The sequence below is a fragment of the Poeciliopsis prolifica genome, unplaced genomic scaffold, assembly GCF_027474105.1.
Source record: "Poeciliopsis prolifica strain line A6 unplaced genomic scaffold, Auburn_PproV2 SCAFFOLD014, whole genome shotgun sequence".
NCBI lineage: Eukaryota > Metazoa > Chordata > Actinopteri > Cyprinodontiformes > Poeciliidae > Poeciliopsis > Poeciliopsis prolifica.
In genome coordinates, this window is record NW_026562389.1 from 12,837,501 (window position 1) to 12,854,132 (window position 16,632).

The window sequence follows — 16,632 nt, forward strand, 5'->3', positions numbered from 1 at the left end:
CGTCAGATCCACCAAACAACCTGAGAGCCGTTTACCTTCAGCAGAGCATGAAGGGACCTGGAGCTGCTCACCATGCAGCAGGCAGGTCCACTTATTCAGCCGTTTTCAGTTTGCTCCGCTCAAACAACCAACATGAGAAACATAGTGAACATAATACATCATTAGAAATTATACATGTACAACATATATATATTTAGACATAATCCCATGTCATGCTCCATAACCATGGAACATGATTTTTTTATGGTCCATTAAAAAAAGCGACAAATAAACATAAAAAAAAACAGGAACAATAAAAATAAAATCATCATCTGCTGCCATATAAACTAAGGTGTGAGTGATTCCACAAACTAGAGAAGAACCTCACTGAGCTCTGAACGGTCAAAGTGTGAGCGATGCTGTTTACGGCCTTCACACACATCTGATCTTCATCTGATCTTCATCTGATCTTCATCTGATCTTCATGTTTCGAAGCTCAAGTTGGTTCAGTGGCACAAACATCGGGGCAGCATCCTCATGCCATCGTTGTAAGAGACCTGAAATTCATGCTCACTGCTTTTTCTGTAACGCCACCACAGCTGTGCAGTGAACACCGCAGTGCAACATGCTTTGATCAGTGCAGTTTTGACAGATGCTGCTGAGCACATGGAGAATGTCCAAATGAGCATTTAGCTGTACATATTGCATGCAACTGGAAGTGTCTCTATCATCAGACAGGTCAGCAGTGACGTAATGTCTCAATATTTGACCTCATCAGTAACTTGGAAGCTGCCAGACGGGTGAAGTCAGAAAAATTCATTTAGTGTCTTTGCTCTTCACAATCATGATGTTGACCTTTTTTGCAGTATCCAGAACCGTTATTATAGTGTATATATTATATTATTATTACTACTATTATTATTAATATTATTATTATCACTATTATTATTGAAACAAACAGCCCGGACCGTTTATCGGGGTGCTCCGCTGCGCGGTCACGTGACCAAGCCGACAGCGAAGGAAAACAGGCTGTGATTGGCGGGAAAAAGAAAAAAATGGCGGCTGAGTGAGTTTGAAGTTCAGTGCCGCGAAACAGACAGAACCAGACGGACCCGGAGACTCTCTGAGCCGGAACCGAACCCTGACTGTCTCAGGCCACCGGACCCGAGCGGCTCGCAGGACCGGGAGGAGAACCACCGGGAGGAGAACCACCGGGAGGAGAACCACCGGGAGGAGAACCACCGGGAGGAGAACCACCGGGAGGAGAACCACCGGGCCGTTCAGTGGAGGTAAGACCGGTCGGACCGGGTTCTGCCGAGACCGGACCCAGTTTTTCTGTCAGAACAGCTCAGTTTCAGATGTATGAATGTAGAAACCATGATAAGAACTGGTTCCGGAACCGATCCAGAGAGGAAGACGGGAACTACTGGCATTGACGGGTTAGAGCCGGGTTACCGGGGGTTACCGGGTTACCGGGGTTACCTGCTTTCTGTGGTTAGCAGGTTAGTTAACGGTTTATCATCAGAGGATGTACTGCGCATGCTCCAGCCTGTCAGAAACCCCCTGACAGTTCAGGAATGAATCACAGCCGCAGACTGAGCAACTGTCTGTTTCTCCATCTGTCTGTCGGTCCGCACAGAGCCGACCGAACCCTGGGGTGACTCACCTGTCTGTCTGCAGGATGTTTGAGGATCTGACCGAACCCTTATGCAGTCTGGAGCCTCAGGTGTGTCCAGGGGGCGGGGCTTGCCACAGCACCGGGGTCCTGGAGGACGATGAGGGGGCGGAGCTTCACCTGAGCGAGGGTCAGTTTGTTCTCTGCCGTTGGTCGGACGGTCTTTACTATGTGGGGAAGATCCAGAGGGTGAGTTTACCGCAAACCGTCAACGCTCTGCTCTGATTGGCCCGGAGCTCTGAGTGTGATGCTCTGATTGGTGGACAGGTGAGCCCCCAAAGGCAGAGCTGCTTCGTCACATTTGAGGACAACTCCAAGTTCTGGGTCCTTTGGAAGGACATACAACACGGTGAGGGGATCCTAGGGTCAAAGGTCATGAATTCATTTTTCAGTTGGGTCCAGAACCGGTCTGGAACCTTTCTGACTGAAAGCTGTGTCTCATGTTGTTCCATGTTTTGGTCAGAGGGGGCGCTGTTTGTCTCATCCAGCTACTAAAATCTGTCCAGTCACATTGCAGCTGGAGTCCCAGGGGAGGAGCCTCGCTGCTCGGTGTGCCAGGGGGCGGAGCCTAACTCCAGCAGCCAATCGGAGCTGAACAATGGCATCCTGATCTGTGGAAAGTGTGGCATTGGTGAGTCTGCTGTAGTTGCCCCGGTAGCGAGGTGAGGCTGCAGTGAGCATGTGGGCATATTGGGGGCAGCAGCCTTATGACATCAGCTGCTCTGTTTCAGGCTTCCACCAGCTGTGCCACGTTCCTCCAGTAGAGGGCAGCGCCACCGAGCTCAGCCCCTGGTTCTGCAGGCGCTGTGTCTTCGCTCTGGCTGTCCGGGTACCAGCCGTCCTCTGTCCACGATGGCGCTGTCTCTCACCCCTCTCTCTAACCCACCCTCTCCCTCTCTCAGAAGGGGGGCGCCCTGAGGAAGGGTCCGATAGCCAAGGCGCTGTGGGCGATGAAGCAGGTCCTGCCGTACGATCTGGCAGCGCTGAACTGGGACTCTCAGCATCGGACCAATCAGCAGCATTGTTACTGCTACTGCGGCGGGCCTGGAGAGTAAGGCGACCAATCAGAGAGCTCTCTGCAGGTGCTGGCTGTTACCTGGATACTGATGATGCTGTGTCTGCAGGTGGTACCTGAAAATGCTGCAGTGCTTCAGGTGTCAGCAGTGGTTCCATGAGGCCTGCACCCAGAGCCTGCAGGACGCCATGATGTTCGGGGACAGGTGGGTCCTGGTGGGTCCTGGTGGGTCTTGATGGGTCCTGGTGGGTCCTGGTGGCTCTTGGTGGGTCCTGATGGGTCTTGATGGGTCTTGGTGGGTCCTGATGGGTCCTGGTGGGTCTTGATGGGTCCTGGTGGGTCTTGGTGGGTCCTGATGGGTCCTGGTGGGTCTTGGTGGGTCCTGATGGGTCCTGGTGGGTCTTGATGAGTCTTGATGGGTCCTGGTGGGTCTTGGTGGGTCCTGATGGGTCCTGGTGGGTCTTGGTGGGTCCTGATGGGTCCTGGTGGGTCTTGATGAGTCTTGATGGGTCCTGGTGGGTCTTGGTGGGTCCTGTTGGGTCTTGGTGGGTCCTGATGGGTCTTGATGGGTCCTGGTGGGTCTTGGTGGGTCCTGATGGGTCCTGGTGGGTCTTGGTGGGTCCTGGTGGGTCTTGGTGGGTCTTGATGGGTCCTGGTGGGTCTTGGTGGGTCCTGGTGGGTCTTGATAGGTCTTGGTGGGTCCTGGTGGGTCTTGATGGGTCCTGGTGGGTCTTGGTGGGTCCTGGTGGGTCTTGATAGGTCTTGGTGGGTCCTGGTGGGTCTTGGTGGGTCCTGGTGGGTCTTGATGGGTCCTGGTGGGTCCTGGTGGGTCTTGGTGGGTCTTGATAGGTCTTGGTGGGTCCTGGTGGGTCTTGATGGGTCCTGGTGGGTCTTGGTGGGTCCTGGTGGGTCTTGATGGGTCCTGGTGGGTCTTGGTGGGTCCTGGTGGGTCTTGATGGGTCTTGGTGGGTCTTGATGGGTCCTGGTGGGTCCTGGTGGGTCTTGATAGGTCTTGGTGGGTCTTGGTGGGTCTTGATGGGTCCTGGTGGGTCTTGGTGGGTCCTGGTGGGTCTTGATAGGTCTTGGTGGGTCCTGGTGGGTTGGTGGGTCCTGGTGGGTCTTGATGGGTCCTGGTGGGTCTTGGTGGGTCCTGGTGGGTCTTGGTGGGTCTTGATAGGTCTTGGTGGGTCCTGGTGGGTCTTGATGGGTCCTGGTGGGTCTTGGTGGGTCCTGGTGGGTCTTGATGGGTCCTGGTGGGTCTTGAGGGCACCTAGATAGAGAGACTCATTTCCTCACAGCCAGACAACCTCTGACCACCAACAGCTTTTCACCATTTACCAATAAGCAGCTAACTGCCAGAAATCCAGTCATGTTCTCCGACATCCAGAAGCAACAGTACGGACAGACACACAGTCTGCCACTTCCCCGGGATCCATGGAGCTGCATCGGCTCCGTCGAGGTCAGAATGGGCCCTATCAGGGCCAGACGGCTCTGCTTTGACCAGTTTGCTCAGAAAAATTCATCCATTACATTCAGAAATCAGCTGACCAGAGCAGGGCACAGAGGGAGGAAGGAGACGGAAAACATGGCCGCCTTCACCCAGAGCAGGAAGAGAAAAAAATGATGTTCATAAAAAGCACATCATAGGAGGCAGAAAGAGCCTAGTGATGAATACAGTCAATGGAAACTGGAGCATCTGGAGCAAATGCAATGATCTGGGTAACAGATGCATAGAAATGGTTTCATGAGGAGCGACCAGATCGCTCCAGATCCTTTGTCATTATATCCAGTGTTTTGCTGTCATTGACATGATGCGAATCATTGAATGAGAGGAATATTGATGCCTCGGTATTGAATGCCCTCCCTTGACCACCGAAAGCCGCCTTGTTGTTTTACCCCCAGTGCAACATTGACATCCGTTGCCTCCGTCTTATCAACATTTATTTTATGGCCAGGAAATGACCATCAACAGAGATCATCTCCCTCAGACGTGGTGTTGATGATGTTCAGAAGAAGATCATCCGCATAAAGAGATGTTTTATGTTCCTCCGCACCAATCAGAATCTCTTTCATTTCATCATGTCCCTGATAAACTGGGCCAATGGCTCAGTGCTGACTGTAAACATTAGAGATGCAGGACAGCTGAAGCTTGCAGGCCTGAGACCGTGACCTCTGACCTCAGCTTGTGGATATAATGAATGTATCCAATCTATGAACTTGGGCCCAAATTTAAACCTCTTCAACGCTTGAATAAGGTTTTTCTACGCCATCAAAAGCCTTTTGAGCATCTAAAGATATTCCAGCCTCAGCTTTATTTTCTTTTTGGTGAGTTATAATATTTAATAAACGCTGCAGGTTATTTCCATAATACCTTCCAACAATAAATCCGGTTTGATCTGGATGTATGATTTGATTATTAAGACATTTAATCGTCTCGCCGGTTAGAATGCGTCCGATAACGACCTGTATGACCTTACCTTCTTTATGTAACTGATGGCATCAGACCAGGACACTTCATAGTTTTGAGTGGTAAGAACATTTTTAATTTCTTCTTCTTGAATTGGCTTGTCTAATTGTTTAGCTACTGTATGGGATAACTCAGAAATATTTCTATTTGTAAATAGTCTGCTATCTTAGTGTCATCAGAGCAGGCGTCAGTGTCTGGGTATAAAACCTTGTAAAATCTTTTGGCTTTAATATAAATTTGTTGCCCCATTTGAGGGCTGTTGTTTCATAATACTGCTGCTGGGCAAAACCAAGGTCACCTTCTCTCTTTTCTGACAGTAAATCTTGGAGCTTTTTGCATGTTGTATTCAAATTGTTCAGAATCCTGGATGCTCTGAAGTTCCAGATCCTCTATCTTCTAAATATTTCTGTTTGGTTGGCTTGTTTTTGCTGTGGTGTAGGAGATGCTGCTGCCTTTGCACAGTCTCACAACATATTGTTATGTCTAAATAAGTTTTGAAGTCTGATTTAACAAAAGCAACAAAGTCCTTGTCATTAAGCAGAGAGGAGCATTAAGTCTCAAGCGATCATATATTCCAGAAACAGCTCAGAGATTGTGATGGGCGATATTGAGATATCCTCGATTCTGTGCAGCTCGGCCTTAGCAGTAAAAAAGAAATCTATTTGGTTTGAGTAAAATGTAAAATTTCTCTCCTTTGGGAATTTGGATCGCCAAACATCCACTAATCCAGCTGCCGTCTTAGATATGAGCGTCTGTCTAGATTTGATATTCCACAGTTAAAATCCGCCCACAGTCAGAAGTTTGAATAAACCCTGGAACGTCTTCATTAGGCCCAAATGCATTTCTAAAGGATCCTGCTGTCCATCCAGGATCCCTTCTGTAGAAATCTGTGCTCCTGTCCCGATGCACTAACGTTTCAGTAAAGTTAAGCTGCTGTACATATAGCAGGGCCCCTTTTCCTACTTGTTAAGGTTTATGTACTCAGACCTGATTTAAAAAATATATGTGGAAATGTTAAGTTGTGTTGGAGGCAGAGACTGCTTGCTGAGTAAAATAGACGCTGAACACTAGAATGATGCAATAAAATAGAAATAGTTATGCTTTTCTGTACAATATCTTCAAAATTAAGATTCATATGCTTCATTTTTTAGATGCAGTAAGATCCTCAGGGAACAGAAGGATCAGAAAACAATTAAAAGTCTGCATTGCTAACGTAATGCAAGGTGGTGTGTTTAAGGCTCCAGCCACTGTAGAAAGCAGCAACAAACAACTGGGAGAGAATTGGATGTGTAGAAAAAGGAGAACGATTAAGAGTGGAAGTTGAGGCTCCTGCAGGTGAGGAGAACCTCAACGTAACGTCTCCTAGTAACAGAAATGCCATACTGTTGAGAAGAAGAGCGAAATCTGACTGTGTAATGTAACAGGGTTAGAAGTGACCATGTGTTAGGCACCTTTCAAACAAACGTACCAGAGGCCATGCTCTAGAAAAGCACCCCACCCTCAGTGGAGGAAATGAGGGGAAAATGGGAGCTGGAGATGGACAGGCGGATGGATCGGTGCAGCATCTGCAGTCAAACACGCGCTGTCCAGGTCTATCATGGTGAAGAGAGGGCAAAGCTCTCAGTTCATTAGTTGATTCATGTTCCTGCCCAAAGCTCTGGGTCATGACCAAAAGAACGAGGTCACAGATACACAGTGAGTTTTCTGGGCTCTCCCTTGGAGAGAGACGCTCGGGCATCCGGGAGCGACTCAGACTAGAGCCGCTGCTCCTCCACGTCGAGAGGAGGCAGCTGAGGCTCGGGCTCCTCTGACCATCTGGTCAGGATGGACACCTTCCTGCCCAGAGGGAGAGCCAGGACACGCTGCAGATACCATGTTCCTCTGCTGGGCCTCCTACTGACCCTGCTGACCCCGGAAAACAGGAAGAAGACGGATGGATAAAAACACATGAACATGAATCCAACATGGCCACCTTCACCCCGAGCGGCTCTAATCCAGGTTCTACCTGCACTTCTGCATCTGGTGGTTCTGATGGTTCTGCTGGTTCTCCTGGTTCTCCAGGTTCTATCTGTTCCTGTGCGCCGTGTGTAACAGAGGAAGTGAGTACGTGCGCCGCCTGACTCTGCGCTGGGTGGACGTCGTCCACTTGGCGCTCTACAACCTGTCCATCAGCAGCAAGAAGAAATACTTTGAGCTGGACGAGATTCTGGCCTTCGTCTCTGCTAATTGGGACCATCTGCAGCTGGGAAAGGTAACGGAACCGCCGCACCTGGTTCCGACCTAGACGGACCGGCCCTGACTCCTCCTGTCTCTGTGTCCTCAGCTGTCCAACAGTCCTCCAACAGAAAGGGGGCAGAACCTGCTGGACGCCCTCAACAAATACAAGAGCAAGTAAGCAGCTTGGTCCCAGTGTTCCCGTGTCCAGAACCGGGTCACCTCCTGTTTTGGGCCTGGTTCCTCTGGTGGGTTGGACTGAGACGTGTGGATGTTTATGTCCAGGTTTCTGTGTGGGAAGGAGATGAAGAAGAGAAAATGCATCTTCTGCCTGAGGACCCGCGTCCCCCCCAGCCCCCCCTCCAAGCTGTTTCCTGAGCGCGCTCAGAGCGACGCTGGGCGGGGCTCCAAGAAACCCGCCGCCAGGTGAGTTCTGCAGGAATCCGGAGATGCCCAGGTATCTGGGTCCGGTCCTGAGGACCAAAACCCGGCTGGTTTCTTGTTGTTGGTTCTGAAAGCAGCCAGTCAGCTGGACGGAACCAACGGGGTTCTGATGGGTTCTGATGGGTTCTGTGTTGGCTCCAGTGTTCTGACTGAGAGGAAGAAGAAGAAATCCAAGTGGCTGCTTGAGGACGCCATTCCCAACGTAAGCCTCTTCTTCTTCTGTGGTTTTTAGGTCGGGTCATGCCCGGTCCGGTTCGGTCCAACCTCACCTGTATGTCATTGCAGAGCGAGCTGAGCTGCGGCTGGACCTCCAAGATGGCAACCATCTTTGATTTCTCACTGGATGAGCTGCGGAGCCTCCAGAGGTGAGCTGTGGCAGGTCAAAGGTCAGGTCTTCCTCTCTGGTGCTCACCCTCTTCCTCCTCAGCAGCTCCCGGAGCGTCAGCGTTGACCAGGACTCCGGCTCCGGCTCCGGCTCCTCCCGCTGCAGGTAACCCTCCCAGCTGCGGCCGGTTACCAGGGCAACAGCCGGGCTAACACCTGACGTCTCTCAGCAGGAGCAGAGTGGGCAGCAGAAAGAGGAAGTTGCCCACCAACAGCTACAGCCAGTGGGCCAATCGCAGCGAGGAGTGGGATGAGCCGACTGACCCCGCCCACTTGACCTCTGAGCCCTCCTGCTTCCTGTCTGACTCCACCCACATCACCTCTGACTCCTCCATCCTTCACTCCTCCATCTCCTCGTACTTCGGCGCAGCGGGCCGACTGACCAACGGCGAGCGGTACCAGGTTCTGGCCCGCCGGGTCACACGTCAAGGGACAGTCCAGTACCTGCTGGAGTGGGAGGGGTCAACACCTTATTAGTAGATGTGGGAGGAGCTCTGATCTGATTGGTCCTCTCCTCTCCAGAGCCGACCTGTGACCTTTACAGGCAGTATTTAGCACACCAGGTGTTCTAGTCAACCAAAGACTGTAGTTCCTCCTTCTGTCTCTAGGTGGAGCTCTCCTCCACCGCTTCTCATCTGTTAAACAGAAGCACCTGGGTCACATGTTTACAAGCCCCACCCCTTTGCTGTTACTGAAGTCTGATTGGTCTGAGTCTCTCCGTGTTGCACTGTGGGCCAATAGGAATCTATGCAAACACCCAGCTGATCATCAGCAACAGTTAGCTCCAAGCTAACGCTGCCCATTGATGTGAATGAGGAATGCTAGCAAACGTTAAACTGTCACTCTGTCACTTTAAATGCTGCCATAGTAACCATGCCCCGCTCCTATTGGCCTGGTGGGCGGCTGTTTGATCATGTGACGGTTCAACCATTCACAATAAAGTTATCAGACCTCTGACCTGTTGCTGTGTCTGTGTGGGTTTATGTGCAGAATTCTGGTCCTGGTTCTGGTGAGGCAGTGAGAGTGTAGCAGGTGATTATCAGAATCCAATTAAGGTGTTAAAAATCACGTGGAAAAAAGCAGCAGCTCACTGCCAACGACACGGGTTCTGCTGAGGGACGGGTTCCGTCTAATTGTTGGATTTATTCCTCACCAAGACGACAAACTGGAGCTTCAACCTGCCGGTATGTTTAATGAGTGAATTCATCCAACTGGCGAGTTCACCTGATTACTGACAGGTTAGTAGCTGGGTACCGATCAATCAATCAAATGTTATTAGTATAGCACATTTCAAAGTGCTTTACATCATAAACACAAACGCATGCAACAGAATAAAATACCAAATGTTTTTGTTTTTTTCTTCTTCCTTTTTTTCTTTTTGTCACGGAATTTAAGCGCCTTTTACCGCCGGACTCCGCCGTCCGTTTAACCACGGGTATTCGCCGGGCCCTGTTGCCCACAACAGGAAAAAAAAAATTACATACATATCCACAAAATCAAATCCATACATATTACATTTCAAATACAATTCTAATCAGGTGTGTTTTTACTTGAGATTTAAAGGAAGTCAGGGTTTCCGCTGTTTTACAGTTTTCTGGAAGTTTGTTCCAAAGTTTTGGTGCATAGATGCTGAAAGCTGCTTCTCCTCTCTTGGTTCTGGTTCTGGGGATGCAGAGCAGAACCAGAACCAGAACCTGAGAGTCTGGAAGGTTGATACAACAAAAGCAGATCTTTGATGTATTGTGGTGCTAAACCGTTCAGTGATTTATAAACTAACAACAGTATTTTAAAATCTATTCTTTGAGCTACAGGGAGCCAGTGGAGGGACTTTAAAACTGCTGTTATGTCTCTATCTTCCTGCTTTTAGTGAGAACAGGAGCAGCAGCTTCTGGATCAGCTGCAGCTGGAGGATTGATTTGTTGGACAGGCCTGTGAAGATGCTGTTGCAATAATCAATGCGACTAAAGATAAACACATGGATGAGTTTCTCTAGATCTGGCTGAGACATTAGTCCTCTAATCCTGGAGACGTTCTTCAGGTGATAGAAGATAATGGGTTAGTAGCTGGTAACTGATGGGTTAGTAACTGGTTTCTGACCGGTTAGTAACTGGTTTCTGACGGCTCCTTTTTCCTGTCTGGGTGTAAACAGGTTGGTCACCAGTCCTTGGTGCTGATGTCTGAAATGCAGCAGTGGATGATGGACAGAAGGTCAGGGATGTTTCAGAACGTCCTCCTGTCTCTTGCCTCTGGACATCCTGTCTAGGTCTCCCTGCTTCTTTGTCTTTCTGTGTGTGTCCTGCAGCTTGTCCACCTGAGCGGTCGGATGGAGCAGCTGGTCCAGCACCTGTCCAGGTGTCAGCACCTGGGCTGGATGAAGGTGATTGGTGAGTCAGAACCTCCCGGATCTTTGAGGCGGGTTAGTTTGGCCCTTCCGTGCTGCTGTAGTGTTGCCACAGAGATGAGATTTCATGCTCAGTTCCTCAACCCGCAGCTGGAAACGTTCCAGTTCAGATTCTGGTGGAACGTTGGGTCGGTTTCCTCATTAGAGTGTGTGGGCATGTGCGTGTAAACATTGTCCAAGGATGATGATGTCATAATGTTTCAGAGCTGAAGAGCGCCTCCATCAATTGGCTGTCCTGTGGGCAGAAGGCGGAGCCTGATGTTTGGACCAGGATGTTCTGCATCCTGTCGGACTCTCAGCTGCTGATGCTGGACGACCTGGAGGTCACACACACTCATCTACACATCTACACACTCACCTACACACTCACCTACACATCTACACACTCACCTACGCAGGTGTTTCAGGATCAGTTGGTTCTGAAGGGCAGCTTTGCTTTGACATTAAAGTCCAACTGAAACCAGAACCAGACCGAACCGGAGCAGCATGATCTGATTGATGTGCTCAAACCTGCCAGGATGGGTTTTAATGGCCGGTTCTGCAGCTGGAGGCGGGGCAGCAGTTGGGTCACAGGGTTATTTCTGTTGTTCAGGTGCATCCGCTGCTGCTGGCAGAGAGGGCGGAGACCTGCACCATCTGGTTGCTAAGATACACTCTTCATGTGGCCTCAGTGGCTCCTGGCCCCGCCCACAAAGGTAAGCAAGACCAATCAGAAGAAGGCGGTCAGAAGACTGACTAAAGAACTACTGAGGCACTTAGAGTGAAAATGTGACTTTAATTTTTTAACTCCCATTAGTTCTTATGACAGGCTGAATTCCCTTTAATGTAGTTCATTTTTTACAGTGTAACTTCAGCAGCGGTTCTGATCCGTGTTCTGGCTTTGTGTCAGGAACTGCTTGCTAGGGACCAGGGTGACAGATCTCAATGGCCGTCCTGCAGCATCTGCTCTCTGCCACCAGGTGGCAGTGAATCCCATTCTGACATTCATCCTGGTTCTGGTTCTGGTTCTCTGGATGAGGTCACTGAGACATCAGATGTTTAATGGTTTAAAGCAAACTTGTCTTGTGCTCTGCTCTCATTAGGGGGATGCCGGTTACCATGACAACAGCTGAGGACTACAAACACTCCCATGATGCTCTCTGTTGCAGATGCTGTGGACAGGAGAGGGCGCAGACAGAGCATGCCCAGTGGCTCCACAACGGACACGCCCACCACCAGAGTAAAGGTGAGCAGGTGCAGGCTGCGGTTTCCATGGTAATAGGAGGTCACCTCAGCTGACCCTGATCAGAACCATAATATGATCATGATCAGGTCCAGTTGGTGATCCAGAACATCCCTGAACCGACACTCTTCTTCTTTCTCTTCTTGTTCTTCTTCAGGGATTTCTGTCACGCAGACTGAAGCAGTCTCTGCGCCGCACTCGATCCCAACCCAAACCGTCACGGGACTGCAGCACCAGGACCGACCCGAGGAGTACCACTGACACCAGGTAACCTCTGGGTTACTGGAACTACCCTGACTGGAAATGTGAACTTAGAAAAAACGGAGTCAGGGGGAGTCAGGGGTACTTTCTACTGCATCATCCCCATTGTGCCAGTACAAGTGAGCTACTAGTGACCTGGTTCCCTGGCTTGCCATACAGCCATGGTTGCCCCCTGTTGCCAGGGGCAGGGTGGCGACAGGGGGCAGTGTGGGGGGTAATTTAGTCAGTGAACTTTGACCCGGAACAAATCGAGTATTCTTTATATTATCAACAGCAGCATTGACAACTATTCCAGAGAATGAGTCCATCAGGGCTAGACGGTTCTGCTTAGACCAATGGTTCTGGTGGTTCTGGTGATTTTAGTGGTTCTGATGGTTCTATTGGTTCTGATGGTTCTGATGATTCTGGTCGTTCTGATAGTTTTGGTGGTTCTGATGGTTCTGTTGGTTCTGATGGTTCTGATGGTTCTGGTGGTTCTGATGGTTCTGATGTTCTGGTGGTTCTGATGGTTCTAGTGGTTATGGTGGTTCTGATGGTTCTGGTGGTTCTGATGGTTCTGGTGGTTCTGGTGGTTCTGGTGGTTCTGATGGTTCTGGTGGTTCTGATGGTTCTAGTGGTTCTGATGGTTCTGATGGTTCTGATGGTTCTGTTGGTTCTGATGGTTCTGGTGGTTCTGATGGTTCTGGTGGTTCTGATGGTTCTAGTGGTTCTGATGGTTCTGGTGGTTCTGATGTTCTGGTGGTTCTGATGGTTCTAGTGGTTATGGTGGTTCTGATGGTTCTGGTGGTTCTGATGGTTCTGGTGGTTCCGATGGTTCTGATGGTTCTGATGGTTCTGGCGGTTCTGATGGTTCTGGTGGTTCTGATGGTTCTGGTGGTTCCGATGGTTCTGGTGGTTCTGATGGTTCTGGTGGTTCTGATGGTTCTGTTGGTTCTGATGGTTCTGGTGGTTCTGATGGTTCTGGCGGTTCTGATGGTTCTGGTGGTTCTGATGGTTCTGGTGGTTCTGATGGTTCTGATGGTTCTGATGGTTCTGTTGGTTCTGATGGTTCTGTTGGTTCTGATGGTTCTGGTGGTTCCGATGGTTCTGGTGGTTCTGATGGTTCTGGTGGTTCCGATGGTTCCGATGGTTCTGGTGGTTCTGATGGTTCTGGTGGTTCCGATGGTTCTGATGGTTCTGGTGGTTCTGATGGTTCTGATGATTCTGATGGTTTTAGTGGTTCTGATGGTTCTGGTGGTTCTGATGGTTCTGTTGGTTCTGATGGTTCTGATGTTCTGGTGGTTCTGATGGTTCTGGTGGTTATGGTGGTTCTGATGGTTCTGGTGGTTCTGGTGGTTCTGATGGTTCTGGTGGTTCTGATGGTTCTAGTGGTTCTGATGGTTCTGATGGTTCTGTTGGTTCTGATGGTTCTGATGGTTCTGGTGGTTCTGATGGTTCTGGTGGTTCTGATGGTTCTGTTGGTTCCGATGGTTCTGATGGTTCTGGTGGTTCTGATGGTTCTGGTGGTTCTGATGGTTCTGTTGGTTCCGATGGTTCTGATGGTTCTGGTGGTTCTGATGGTTCTGGTGGTTCTGATGGTTCTGTTGGTTCCGATGGTTCTGATGGTTCTGGTGATTCTGATGGTTTTAGTGGTTCTGATGGTTCTGGTGGTTCCGATGGTTCTGATGGTTCTGATGGTTCTGGTGGTTCCGATGGTTCTGATGGTTCTGGTGGTTCTGATGGTTCTGGTGGTTCTGATGGTTCTGATGGTTCTGATGGTTCTGGTGGTTCTGATGGTTCTGGTGGTTCTGGTGGTTCTGATGGTTCTGGTGGTTCTGGTGGTTCTGATGGTTCTGATGGTTCTGGTGGTTCTGATGGTTCTGGTGGTTCTGGTGGTTCCGATGGTTCTGGTGGTTCCGATGGTTCTGATGGTTCCGGTGGTTCTGATGGTTCTGGTGGTTCCGATGGTTCTGGTGGTTCTGATGGTTCTGATGGTTCTGATGGTTCTGATGGTTCTGATGGTTCCGATGGTTCTGGTGGTTCTGATGGTTCTGATGGTTCTGGTGGTTCTGATGGTTCTGGTGGTTCTGATGGTTCTGATGGTTCTGGTGGTTCCGATGGTTCTGATGGTTCTGGTGGTTCTGATGGTTCTGGTGGTTCCGATGGTTCTGGTGGTTCCGATGGTTCTGATGGTTCTGGTGGTTCTGATGGTTCTGGTGGTTCTGGTGGTTCCGATGGTTCTGGTGGTTCTGATGGTTCTGGTGGTTCTGGTGGTTCTGATGGTTCTGGTGGTTCTGATGGTTCTGATGGTTCCGATGGTTCTGATGGTTCTGGTGGTTCTGATGGTTCTGATGGTTCTGGTGGTTCTGATGGTTCTGGTGGTTCTGGTGGTTCCGATGGTTCTGGTGGTTCTGATGGTTCTGGTGGTTCCGATGGTTCTGGTGGTTCCGATGGTTCTGATGGTTCCGGTGGTTCTGATGGTTCTGGTGGTTCTGGTGGTTCCGATGGTTCTGGTGGTTCCGATGGTTCTGGTGGTTCCGATGGTTCTGATGGTTCCGGTGGTTCTGGTGGTTCCGATGGTTCTGGTGGTTCCGATGGTTCTGATGGTTCCGATGGTTCTGGTGGTTCTGATGGTTCTGGTGGTTCCGATGGTTCTGATGGTTCTGGTGGTTCTGATGGTTGTGGTGGTTCTGATGGTTCCGATGGTTCTGGTGGTTCTGGTGGTTCTGATGGTTCTGGTGGTTCTGGTGGTTCCGATGGTTCTGGTGGTTCTGATGGTTCTGATGGTTCTGATGGTTCCGATGGTTCTGGTGGTTCTGGTGGTTTTAGTGGTTCTGATGGTTCTGGTGGTTCTGGTGGTTCCGATGGTTCCGATGGTTCTGGTGGTTCTGGTGGTTCTGATGGTTCTGGTGGTTCTGGTGGTTCTGATGGTTCTGGTTCCGATGGTTCTGATGGTTCCGATGGTTCTGATGGTTCTGGTGGTTCTGATGGTTCTGATGGTTCTGGTGGTTCTGATGGTTCTGGTGGTTCTGGTGGTTCCGATGGTTCTGATGGTTCTGGTGGTTCTGGTGGTTCCGATGGTTCTGATGGTTCTGATGGTTCCGATGGTTCTGGTGGTTCTGGTGGTTTTAGTAGTTCTGATGGTTCCGATGGTTCTGATGGTTCTGGTGGTTCCGATGGTTCTGGTGGTTCTGATGGTTCTGGTGGTTCTGGTGGTTCCGATGGTTCTGGTGGTTCTGATGGTTCTGATGGTTCTGGTGGTTCCGATGGTTCTGGTGGTTCTGATGGTTCTGGTGGTTCTGATGGTTCTGATGGTTCTATTGGTTCTGGTGGTTCTGGTGGTTCTGGCGGTTTTGATGGTTCTGATGGTTCTGATGGTTCTGGTGGTTCTGATGGTTCTGGCGGTTCTGATGGTTCTGGTGGTTCTGATGGTTCTGATGGTTCTGGTGGTTCTGGTGGTTCTGGCGGTTCTGTTGGTTCTGATGGTTCTGGCGGTTCTGATGATTCTGATGGTTCTGATGGTTCTGGTGGTTCTGGTGGTTCTGATGGTTCTGGTGGTTCTGATGGTTCTGATGGTTCTGGTGGTTCTGGTGGTTTTAGTGGTTCTGATGGTTCCGATGGTTCTGATGGTTCTGGTGGTTCCGATGGTTCTGATGGTTCTGGTGGTTCTGATGGTTCTGGTGGTTCTGGTGGTTCCGATGGTTCTGGTGGTTCTGATGGTTCTGGTGGTTCTGGTGGTTCTGATGGTTCTGATGGTTCCGATGGTTCTGATGGTTCCGATGGTTCTGGTGGTTCTGATGGTTCTGATGGTTCTGGTGGTTCTGATGGTTCTGGTGGTTCTGGTGGTTCCGATGGTTCTGGTGGTTCTGATGGTTCTGGTGGTTCTGATGGTTCTGGTGGTTCTGGTGGTTCCGATGGTTCTGATGGTTCTGATGGTTCCGATGGTTCTGGTGGTTCTGGTGGTTTTAGTAGTTCTGATGGTTCCGATGGTTCTGATGGTTCTGGTGGTTCCGATGGTTCTGATGGTTCTGATGGTTCTGGTGGTTCCGATGGTTCTGATGGTTCTGGTGGTTCTGATGGTTCTGATGATTCTGATGGTTTTAGTGGTTCTGGTGGTTCTGATGGTTCTGATGGTTCTGGTGGTTCCGATGGTTCTGATGGTTCTGGTGGTTCTGATGGTTCTGATGGTTCTGGTGGTTGTTGGCTCTGATGGTTCTGGTGGTTCTGATGGTTCTGGTGGTTCTGATGGTTCTGGTGGTTCTGATGGTTCTGGTGGTTCTGGTGGTTCTGGTGGTTCTGATGGTTCTGGTGGTTCTGATGGTTCTGGTGGTTCTGGTGGTTCTGATGGTTCTGGCGGTTCTGGCGGTTCTGATGGTTCTGGTGGTTCTGATGGTTCTGATGGTTCTGGTGGTTCTGATGGTTCTGATGGTTCTGGTGGTTCTGGTGGTTCTGATGGTTCTGATGGTTCTATTGGTTCTGGTGGTTCTGGTGGTTCTGGCGGTTCTGATGATTCTGATGGTTCTGATGGTTCTGGTGGTTCCGATGGTTCTGGCGGTTCTGATGGTTCTGGTGGTTCTGATGGTTCTGATGG

The 16,632-nt window shown here is 50.1% G+C and overlaps 2 protein-coding genes and 1 long non-coding RNA gene across 7 annotated transcripts in view; 2 read left to right on the top strand and 1 right to left on the bottom strand.

Moving 5' to 3' along the window:
• LOC129366199 (uncharacterized) overlaps positions 1 to 1,752 on the bottom strand; it is a 3,789-nt gene extending 2,037 nt beyond the window's left edge. Inside the window, exon 1 of the long non-coding RNA XR_008606590.1 lies at positions 1,646 to 1,752. This is a non-coding gene — a long non-coding RNA (uncharacterized LOC129366199). The remainder of the gene's footprint in view (positions 1 to 1,645) is intronic.
• On the top strand, positions 985 to 9,135 carry phf19 (PHD finger protein 19). 5 transcript variants are annotated; one of them, XM_055039899.1, is made up of 14 exons: positions 985 to 1,268; positions 1,660 to 1,843; positions 1,922 to 2,003; positions 2,172 to 2,285; positions 2,386 to 2,483; positions 2,557 to 2,705; positions 2,779 to 2,874; positions 7,198 to 7,387; positions 7,460 to 7,527; positions 7,636 to 7,776; positions 7,936 to 7,996; positions 8,080 to 8,159; positions 8,222 to 8,284; positions 8,352 to 9,135. In XM_055039899.1, exons 2-14 carry the CDS (start codon positions 1,661 to 1,663, stop codon positions 8,653 to 8,655), a joined length of 1,629 nt encoding a protein of 542 aa, XP_054895874.1. In that variant the 5' UTR covers positions 985 to 1,268; position 1,660; the 3' UTR covers positions 8,656 to 9,135. The 5 variants fall into 5 exon arrangements, with proteins under 5 accessions (XP_054895874.1, XP_054895872.1, XP_054895875.1 ...); XM_055039897.1 differs by having other exon boundaries at positions 986 to 1,268; positions 8,349 to 9,135; XM_055039900.1 differs by having other exon boundaries at positions 986 to 1,268; positions 8,225 to 8,284; positions 8,349 to 9,135.
• A 91-nt stretch (positions 9,136 to 9,226) lies between these two features.
• The window catches only part of dab2ipa (DAB2 interacting protein a), a 48,158-nt gene continuing 40,752 nt past the window's right edge, over positions 9,227 to 16,632 (top strand). Inside the window, 8 exon segments of the mRNA XM_055039880.1 lie at positions 9,227 to 9,416; positions 10,328 to 10,413; positions 10,415 to 10,458; positions 10,461 to 10,562; positions 10,784 to 10,902; positions 11,172 to 11,274; positions 11,728 to 11,804; positions 11,959 to 12,068. Of these exon segments, the coding sequence (XP_054895855.1) occupies positions 10,352 to 10,413; positions 10,415 to 10,458; positions 10,461 to 10,562; positions 10,784 to 10,902; positions 11,172 to 11,274; positions 11,728 to 11,804; positions 11,959 to 12,068 (617 nt within the window). The 5' untranslated portion in view covers positions 9,227 to 9,416; positions 10,328 to 10,351.